This window comes from Patella vulgata, chromosome 3 (genome assembly GCF_932274485.2).
Source record: "Patella vulgata chromosome 3, xgPatVulg1.2, whole genome shotgun sequence".
In the NCBI taxonomy this organism is placed as follows: Eukaryota; Metazoa; Mollusca; class Gastropoda; family Patellidae; genus Patella; species Patella vulgata.
Genome location: NC_065881.2, coordinates 23,715,189 through 23,725,917, shown reverse-complemented (window position 1 = coordinate 23,725,917; position 10,729 = coordinate 23,715,189). Strand labels below are relative to the sequence as shown.

The 10,729-nt window shown below is 35.9% G+C and overlaps 1 protein-coding gene across 1 annotated transcript; it reads right to left on the bottom strand.

Moving 5' to 3' along the window:
- Positions 1 to 1,049: 1,049 nt before the first annotated feature.
- LOC126816331 (4-hydroxy-2-oxoglutarate aldolase, mitochondrial) lies at positions 1,050 to 10,037 on the bottom strand. Its single transcript, XM_050542762.2, has 8 exons — positions 10,020 to 10,037; positions 9,483 to 9,791; positions 8,641 to 8,769; positions 7,786 to 7,913; positions 3,162 to 3,296; positions 2,334 to 2,430; positions 1,452 to 1,585; positions 1,050 to 1,234 (listed from the first exon to the last, which is right to left on the bottom strand). Exons 2-8 carry the CDS (start codon positions 9,721 to 9,723, stop codon positions 1,085 to 1,087), a joined length of 1,014 nt encoding a protein of 337 aa, XP_050398719.1. The 5' UTR covers positions 9,724 to 9,791; positions 10,020 to 10,037; the 3' UTR covers positions 1,050 to 1,084.
- Between the last annotated feature and the right edge of the window lie 692 nt (positions 10,038 to 10,729).

The following is a 10,729-nucleotide window of genomic DNA, read 5'->3' as shown; positions in this document are numbered from 1 at the left end:
CTACTGTACAGTTTTGACTCTTTCCTAGCCTGTTTGATGGTTGATGTTCAGGGGATAGTCACATGTTGAGAAGAAAGTCAGAAAGATAAGGCCCCACTTTTACCATTTTGTCTACCACACTTTCGAGGGTTTGGAAGTTTTTGAGAACTTCACACAGATTTCAGACTTTTGCCTAAAAGTCTTTTACTGTAAAACAAAATTAAATTTTGGTTCATTAATGCACCCTACAGTACAAACCTTTCGAATATTAACAAAACCCTTTTGAATCTGTTTTCATGAAAGTCATCTAACGACTTTAGGATTTATTTCAGGAAAACACCACTCAAATTTTGAAAGGGAGAGTTTCTAATGTTTCTCTCCATATTGCTCTTTTAAAATAATCTTGTAAAACCAGCGAGAAAATTCTTGGTTTTATAGGTCTATACTTCATTTTCTTTTGAGTCTGTGGTAAATCAAGAGGTGTAACAATCACGTTTAAAGAGACACAAGTTGAGACCTAGTTTGTAGTTTGAAAGTTAGACCACTACTAATAGTAATATGGGTGTAGTTCGGTTCACAATCCTGTTGTTTCATATTTAAAGTTGCAATTTCATATTTTTAAGTTATATTTTTAAAATTTATATTTAAAATAGATGGTATCTATGAACAGTCCTACCTTGTTAAAGAATAATCCTATTAATCCTATAATTCACTACTGCCAGTTGAGAAATTGTCAAAAATATCATTTTCATCTTCAAATTCAAACGTTTGAAGATAACTACTCCATGGTGGAGAATAGAAAACAAGGGAGGTAATTGGGAGGTAATTGTGTTATTATTTCCGGTGTATATGATTTTTAAGTATGAGAATGACACCTATGATAGTATAATAGTGAGTTGACAACCTATTGAGCAAAAGACATAGAAATAATTATGTTTTGACTTTCTTAGAAAATATGAAATTGTAACTTTAAGTCCCAAGAAGTATTTCTGTAGAGTAATAATACATTGTATATAGACTTCAATAGCTCTTAGCATTTCTGAAATCGTACATCCCAAACCAATCCAAAATAGGTTTTTAATACTGATTATTTATTTACATCTATTTATAGAAATTTGTTTTGCACAAAAATATCACGAATAATCTTTTCTTCTGCATCAGTAACTGGTAGTAATGGAGATCTAGTAATTCCACCATAATAACCAAACCATTCCATAGCTCTCTTTAACCCAGCAACACCATACATCTTTGTTATCTAAAATTTACAAAAGAATTACACAAATTTCCTTCATAACATAAAGATAGCCACGCAAAGCATGAAAATATGCCCTCACAGCAGGTATGTCTTTTAAAGTCTCTAAAACATCTTATTCAAAAGGAGAACTTGGATATTCCATTGACCAAGAAATCTAATCATTATCAGACTGATTATTATATTTTCCTATTTATTCAAAACTATTGATAACACTTACTGAAACATTTGGAGCAATCATTCGAAACTGTAATTCTTTCGCTTCTTGAAATTTTCCATCTTTGAAGAGTTGAACAAGCTGACATAATTCATCACCCAAGATGTTAGCGAGAGCACAAACACCGCCTACACACCCTATTAATACAAATGCATCATATTATTTATAAATTGTTTTTTCATTTAAGATGTGCAGCAGCAGGTTCTAAATTAAGCTTACACTTCTAGAACCTCTAATATGTATATGTAGTATAAGTTCACATTGCCAACAATTAATTGTTGCTGCACTTTTATACCTGGTAGTTTTGACTTCAAAATAAAAAATTAGATGGGATGTCGGCTTATTTACAGAATTAAATATTGGTACCAACAAACACCAGATAGGATTCTTACTCTTTTTGGCACAGCCAATACTACTTTCCACTGGATTTATTCAAGTGGGTGCCTGAAGCTATCCTTGTTACTTCACATAACATAACAGCTTTGAATTGATTGTAACATTTATAGGTAATGTTAGTTCTTTTGAGCATTGTTTAAAATTGTTATATGTCTGTCTGTATGTTGTTGCAGTTTTCCAACATACCCTAAAAAGGAAATAATGGCTAGAGTCCATGAAGCCTTTTTTATCAACTTAGGAATCACTCAAATTTTTAACTGACTCAACACCTTTACTGGCTTTATTAATAGAATAGATGCAACACATTTTTTTATTGTGTTGACATATCGGTAATAAATATTTATAGTACATGTTCTTTAAATTAGTTATTTTACAAAAGAGGCTAGTGAGAAGCAACTGAAATTTGAGTTAATATTGAGGTGGACCAAAAAATGATTTATGGCTAATGTGGTCCCTGGAAAAGAGTAATTATATAAATTAACAACTTACCAACACTATAGGCTGGAAATATAAAACTAGCAGAACCAGCTAATACTTGGAAATCTTCACTCTGAGTTTTGTAAACTAGGCTAGCAAGTTTAGAAATCTGAAAAACAAAATATTTAGCTTTAATTCCTCAAGTTAATAGTAAGTGCAGGGGTACTGTAAAATATGTATAACACTGTTTTTAAGAGAATGAGGGTACACAGATATAGGTCCATGTAAATTATGTAATTGTTATCACTTTCATAAGTTGTCACAGATTCTCAGTACTTTGTACTTTCTTTCAAAATTCTTAATACATAACATGAATTCTCATGCGTAGTACTCAATTTTACTCATGTTATAAGTGTTTTCTGACCATCAGAATTCTGTAAAATCTGTCCAGGACATGGCATTTCAGGGACTTAAGATTCAAAACTTTCTTCGGGGGAGCATGCCCCCAGACCTCCCTAGGAAGCTTGCACCTGCGGTGCTCAGATTGTGGCTGTGTCACTCGTATTAGGGGCCTGTGCATCAGTTATCTAATTTTTGCTACCCCCTCCCCCAAAACAAAATTGATATATACACCCCTGCCTATAAACCTCATCCTTATAAACCTCTTGTTTTGGCTGTTCCATTTTTCCACTGTATCAGGAATGTTTTGAAATAATAAAACATTTCTAGTTATTGTGTTTTAAATTGACAAATAGGAACATCTTCCAGGATATGGATTTCTCTGCCAATCAGTCAAGACTGGTTTGTATGAACCCCAGTATGAGCAGTATGAACTACACCCTTAACTTACTTAAAGTCAAATTTTAGATAGTTAAACTAGACATATAAAATATATCTTACATCTCCACCACTGTCCTTTATCCCTATTATATTAGGATGTGATGCCAGGTGTATAATAACATCAGGTGATAAATCTATACCTGTATTGGCAGGTACACTATATAATATCACAGGCACCGAACTATTATCAGCTACCTGTAAAAAGAGCAAAGCAAATTAGAAGAACACCCTTATAACTTAATTGATTTACATCTAGATGTTGCTAACATAATAATACAAAACCTTACATGTTTTTTTGTTTTATTTCATTCAAAGTTTTTATATTTAGTTTATGATGACAATTTAAAATCTCTGAAAGTTATTTGAGTGATTGAGAAATCCCTTTTTGCACACTATAATATAGTGAACGTGGAATGTCTCAAGGGAATATCAGTCCAAACATGTTTAAATTCTGTTATTTACAAAGATTTAATGAATTTAAAATTTGTTGGCATTCAGCATCTTCTAGTACAGGATATGCTCAAAATAAGCCAGTGCCACATTATCATCTTCATTAAAATCTTTTTATGGGCTTGTTTTAATCTGATTGAATCCAAGCTATGAGATTATCTACCATATTTTAATTTATTTTTTTAATCAAATGTTAATAATCGGTATAGAGGCCCTTTTAGAATTGATTAAGCCATAAAAAATTAGATATTGTCCAAAAAATGCAATCTGTTACCATTGCTAAAATTATTTGATGGGCTACTTTTTAATCTTATGAAATTTAATTCAGGAGATTATTTACTGTTGATATTGTTCATTTCAGTTTAATCTATGTTATTAAAACCCGCCCTCACAATTAATTAGTAAATGTCTAAAATGATGTGCTAATCTGTGTATTTTATAATATCTTAATTATATAATTTTAAATCATTTGTTTTCAAAATTCTTTGTTTGGTATCTCATTGTATTTTACATTATATTAATTTACTATATGATTATTTATGTATCAGATAATAAGATTAAGGTCATGGGTAAAAAACGTGATTCATAATAAATTATTATTATCATTATATAGACCTAGGCCCAAATTAGGCTGTCAATGAAAATCCTTTAGTTGATTTAGTTCAGATCACATTCCTGAGGAAAAACATTATTTATTTGTATTTTTGTTTTCTTAATTAAATGTTAATTTAGATAAAGAGCTGGCCGTTCTTGCTATAATAGTTCAAAAATAGACAAGTCAACAGTGAGGCTGATGTCCCCCCGCTGAAATTCCCCCCAAAAAACAGATGACATATATTAATTGCACATTTATTTTTTTCAAAAGTATCGAGTAATCAAACTGATATTCTATGCTTAATCTAAGCATAAAATGTTCACTATCAAACTCAGGTTTTGAAGTACTAAGTTTCATCACTCTCCATCAGTAAGAATCAAAGTTATCTTGTCCCAAAGCATCGACCAAAGAAATTGCTTAGCTCTGCTTAGCTTTCATGGGAAATATTAATCATTGAACTCGGTCAAGACATTCGCCTAGTGAACATCTATACCTCAATTAAAAGCAGAATTGTTATGTTCCAAAGTCTTGACCAATCAAATTGATTATCGCTACTTAGCCTAAGCAGAAAATTCTGATCATCGAACTTATTAATCAATGTACTGATATAATGAATCTATATCATCGCTCTCACACAATTAGAATCAAAGTTATCGCGTTCCAAAGTCTCAACCAATCAAATTGCTCATCTCTGCTTAGCGTTAGTGGAAAGTGCACATGAACGAACTATGTCAAGGCATTCACGTAATAGACACCTACACCAATTTTGAACATTCTACCTCAATTACAAGGAGAGTTATTGTGTTCCAAAGTCTCGACCAATCAGATTGAAGTCTTTACTTTGCCTAAGCAGAAAATGCTCAGCATCGAACCTTGTTAAGGTATTGATGTAATAAAACTATACATGAAGTTTCACCACTATCACTCAATTAGAATCAAAGTTGTTTAGCTCCAAAGTCTCAACCAATCAAATTACTTATCGCTTTGCTTACTCTGAGCCGAAAATGCACTCATAATTAAACTTAGTCAAGGTATTGATATGATAAAACTATACACCAAGTTTCATCACTCTCACTTAATTAGAACCAAAGTTATCGTGTCCCAAAGCATCAACCAATCAAATTGAATATCTCTGCTTACCCTAATCAGAAAATTCTCATCTTCGAACTCCATCAAGGCATTGACCTAATAAACACCTACACCAAGTTTGAACATTCTAGCTCCATTAGAAGGAGTGTTATTGTGTCCCAAAAAGTATGACGGGCATGGACATGCAAAATGAATATATAGAAAATTTCATGCAAATTACTTTATTCTGAGCAAAGATATTAGCCTTTGAAGGTTTGACAAGATGTGTGCACTGATAGTAACCACTGTACTGGTTGTTCGAAGATGATTAATTCGTTAAACATGGCTGAACTGCTATAATCTACTTAAAATCGCACCTATGGCATCATGACTTTATTATGGTCTTGCCATGTTAATAAATGAGAAAGAGAGAGAGAGGGATAGAGATTCAAAATAAACTAGGTCATTTCAGTGCTAACATATGGTGGTTCAATAAAATTTCACTAAAGGACCTGTAGAAGTGGAAGGAGACCATATATATATACTATTCAAAAAAAGTAGGGGATATTTGATTTTGGGGGCATAATACTAAAATATGCAAATGACTACGAAAAAAGACACTATAGAACCTAACAGAAGAAACATTTCCAGTTACATGTGACGTCCAAACGCACCAATAGCTACCGCACGGAATGCAGGTGATGCTTGGGATCATCATGGGGGTCCAACCCAAGATTTGCACGACTCTGACTTTGAATGTTACAGTCATTGTGGCATTGAATTCCAGGGTGGAAACATCAGTTTAATTGTTTTAGTGACCAGAAAAAAATTTTGATATGCGTCGGCTTACCCAAAATGAAAGGTTACGTGCCCTTGGCATGCTACAGATCGGCACAACACAGGCGGTTGTGGCGCGGACGATGAATGTTTCTCAGTCTGTCATAAGCAGGCTATGGTCCAGATACCGTGATACACAATCTGTACAGGACAGACCACGCTCAGGTCGACCAAGGGCGACAACTCAAGCCCAGGATCGATTTATCCGTACCTTGGCCTTGAGAAATCGTGTCATCACAGCAAATCAGATCAGCGCTCGTCTTCAAACAGACACTGGTGTGAGAGTGAGTGGCCAGACGATTCGGAATCAACTGCATAGGGGTCACCTTCGCGCCCGACGTCCTCGCGTGATCCCTTGTTTGAGAGATCATCACATTCAGGCAAGACGTCGTTGGTGTAGGGATCGTCAACACTGGGATAATCGACGCTGGAGCGATGTGATGTTTTCAGATGAGTCAAGGTTCACTGTTGATTTTTTGGACAGACGTAGGAGGGTGTGGCGTCGTCGAAACGAGCGCTTCCAAGACGTTAACGTCATCAGACATGATCGAATTGGGGGTGGTTCTGTTATGGTGTGGGGAGGCATCACTGTTGCTGGAAGAACGGCTTTACATGTTGTTGCAGGGCGTGTTACAGGCCAGTACTACCGGGACAACATCTTGGCAGTCCATGTTGTGCCGTTCGCACGACGTCATGGCCGCCGTTTCATCTTCCAGGATGACAACGCAAGATGTCACAGGGCCAGGATCGTTACAGGTTACCTCCAACAACAGAACATCACCACATTACCTTGGCCAGCACTGAGTCCCGACCTCTCCCCCATCGAGCATGTCTGGGACATGCTTGGACAGAGGTTACGTCAACGTCAACAACGTCCTGCCAATGTCCAAGAACTTGCTGCTGCGTTGCAACAGGAATGGGACAATCTGGACCAAAATGACCTTAGACGTCTCATTAGGAGTATGCCACGTCGGATCAATGCTTGTTTGGCAAAAAGAGGAGGATTTACCCGTTACTGACTTGGTTGTGATGCTGTGGTAACTTTGCTGTTTGACCCCGGGTATCATTTTACCCTTATAATGGTCAGTCTGTGCCTTACTTAGTCTAACGATCATTTGGAATAAATCGATGAATGTGAACTTCATTTCATTTTGTCATTTGTTTCTTCGTCAGTTTCATTAAGTGACTTTAATAACACTTAAAAATCAAATATCCCCTACTTTTTTTGAATAGTATATATGGTTCAATTAAATTTCAATAAAGGACCTGTAGCAGTTGGAGGAAACCGGACTAACATAATTTCAATTGAATTTCACTAAAGTGTCTTGAGCAGTGGGAGGAAACTGTGGATGACCCACAGAAAACCCACCAGGCTGGAAAGGCGACCCTGCTCCTTGACATATATAAGCAGGGAATCGAAACCATGCCACTTGACTCAATGAAGGACCTTATGATCTAAAGCATACATGTGAAACCATTCGGCCAGCCCCCCTGCTCCTAGTTTTAAAATGAAAGAGTTATCAATTAATATAGAGAATATCAGACATCTGTTTTAGATGTCTTAGGCCTTTGTCATGGAAAGTGCCAAAAAATGGGGGTTTTTTTCAAAGAAGTGATAACAATTTTCAAAATACTTTTGCTGTAACCCTAAACATGCAGCACATGATTTATCACATATTTAGTGATATGGTCAGCTTCTCCGAAAGTGTCAAAGAAAGAAGATTTAATATTTACCTTTGTATAATGTTGTATTAAAGCCTGGTTTGTCATTCTACCTTTATAATAACATGGTGTTACAACTAATACAGCTCTAGCACCAACATCAGCCATTCTATTAGTCATCTCTATAGTATCTCTAGTAGCTAAAATATAATACACACAATAAATATCTTACCACTGATCAGAAAATACAAAATGAAATGAAAAGGGATTTAATGTCTTCAGCACTGAAAAAGCTGGTGAGGTTAGGAATCAGGAATGACGCAAAATGGTCTTACTCTTATTTTCGATCTCGGTTAATTTATTCTGTCTGAACAATTAGACATTTTTGTCTAGCCAGGGCCTAGCCGATCTATACTGACAATACAAAATGATAAAATTATGTTCTGATCATTCCTAGCCAAAAGCGAGAGAGATAGGAGGGGAGAGAGAGAGAGGGGGGTTAACACCCGCTGGAAACAAACTAGGTCATTTCGGGACTAGCATGGTTGACAATAAGAACAATTAGATCTGAAGTCGATTTTACTGCCACCAGGATCCTGTGGTCAAAAGAAGGGAAAAGACCAACAGGGGTTTGAATACTAGCTTTACTTGTTTGAAATATAAACAGTAAAATTGGTTTTCAGCCATACACAGAGATTTGGTCCCAAGAAACGATGTGATACCAAAATATGAGTCTGTGCAACTCTTTAACATCATGTACAATTTGAACCAAAGATTTCCAAGTTGCTCTAAATATAGGCTATATATAGATTAGGTCCAGGTTAGTCATGATTCTGGTAATCTATATGACCTGATAAATCATAGTACAAAATACAATGAAGAATTATTCCAATTTCCATAGGAATTATATTAACCAATTCTACTCACATTCACATCCTGATCCAGCTATTATAAGTTTATCTTTAGCTGCCCATTCAGATGCCTTCTTTACAACTTCCACTCTTTCATTAGGTGTAAGAAAGGTATATTCACCATTAGATCCTTCCACTACATATCCTAAAATATCAAATTTAAACCTAAACCTTAAACAGGTGCGGATCCAAGAGATGGGGGGGGCGTGCCTATTATTTGCAGTAGCGAACAATTTTTTGCCCTATATATTCTCGCGGGAAAGGAGAACAAAAATACTTAAAAATGGTAGTGATCCCCGTGTAAGTCGGCTGTCCCTGCAAATGTGTCCTTGTATTGAGCCGATTGGTGACTTGGTTGATTGCCCGTCAGTCTGCCCACCACGAACCTGGATTCGCACTCCCAAGTGGGGGAAGCATGCCCCCCCCCCTTTCTGAAAATCCTGAAACTGCCACAGTTAAATGTTCCTTTTGGATGATATCTATTACAATTGTTGATATCATAAATTCTAAAAAAAAAAAGGGTTGCTGGGCAGGGCATCTCATAGCCAAAGTAACATTATCTGCCCCACCCCCACTACTAACTTTTTAGATCTTCTCCTCTTTCCACTTTACACTGCAATTATTAAAAAAAGTCTTTTGCTTTTTTTTTTTTTTTTACAAAAATAGGCTACCATGCATAGGCCTAATTAGTGTAAAGTTTTAAAAACAAACCTAGCACTAAAACCTAGGCTATACACCCCGCCATACTCAAGATTGGCCTTAATAAAGCCATGGACCGTTTATTAGATATACGGACTATGGCAAAGCACAAAATCATGATAAATAAAATAATAACTTAAAGGCCTTTACTTTACAAACCTTTCAGTGGAATTTTGTTCCAAATCTGAATGTTCTTTTCAAGTTGATCAAATGCCACTGATTCATCTGTATTAAATGGTGTTGGAATTGGCGGGTAGATTCCACTTATATCTAACGTTGATATACTACGTTTTCCCGCCAAATTTGAGAGCAAGCGTACATCGTGAAGAATTTCACACTTTCTTGATTTCTTCACAGCACCGAAGACTTTATACAGAAAACTTCTTGTCAGGCTGCTCATTTTGTAGGGTGCAAAGCAATCTATGTCAGGTAGTAACAGTATATTATGATATTAAGGTTAACAGCCAGCTAGATAGAGAGATAAAGCACAGGTTTTTTAATGCATGAAATCACAGTTCAAGGTCAAACCATTATCTTTAATTTGCAAATTTACAGTAACCTGTCCTATTCAGTTAGAGATAAGAGGGTGGTATATTTGGCAGGCAAACTATGGTTGTTTTTTCTGTCAAGATTTCAATAAATAAATAAACCGAATTTGAACCCCTGACTTCAACCTGGTACCGGTAATTTACTTACAAAGAGAACAACGTGAATACCACCTGTCATCTAAAGTAGAGTTATCTCCCTTTAACTAATGAGTGCTGGAATAAATTAACTATAATAAAAAGGACTGTTCAGTCAGACCGGCCAACTCCTCAGAGTTGTATGTAATGCAGTAGGGTAGTGTAAAAAATGCTGTAGAAACCATGATTTTGAAGTAGATTTGCAAAAGCGTGAAAATTCGCACTTCCATAGGTAATTAATTACCAGATTTTTTAGTATTAGAAATATGGGAGGTGGGGGGGCTTAAAAAAAACAGTTTTGCATAACGACCGATATGCAAAGGCTAGGATTTGTCATAACTTTTAAGGGGACCGATGAACCCTGGAATCTGGAACATTTCATTACTAAACGAAATAAATAATTACGAACAGTTATTTCGATGAAGGCTGTAACTAGGGATAATATGATGAGAATATGGAAAAATTGACTAAGCTACCTACATCAAAGCTGCATAAATATTAATTGTTCATGAAATTAAGTGAATCGTCAAAAGACGTTCGTTCTACGATCAGGACTGTTCTCTTTGAATATCTTGGCGACATGAAGGGGGTCATTATGCACCGCACACGCCATCAAGTGGCTCAGTTGGTTTTGCGTCATGGAGTTGCGCAGCCAAGTTTTGATACGGCGCAGAGTGCTGAAGGATCGCTCGGCTGAGCAGGAACTAGCAGGGTTCAGCAGTG

Coding starts and splice junctions, on each gene's coding strand:
- LOC126816331 (XM_050542762.2), bottom strand. CDS start 9,723: ATGAGCAGCCTGACAAGAAGTTTTCTGTATAAAGTCTTCGGTGCTGTG. Junction 8,770..9,482: donor GAACAAAATTCCACTGAAAG/GTTTGTAAAGTA, acceptor TTGATATTTTAG/GATATGTAGTGGAAGGATCT. Junction 1,586..2,333: donor ATTTCCAGCCTATAGTGTTG/GTAAGTTGTTAA, acceptor TTGTATTAATAG/GGTGTGTAGGCGGTGTTTGT.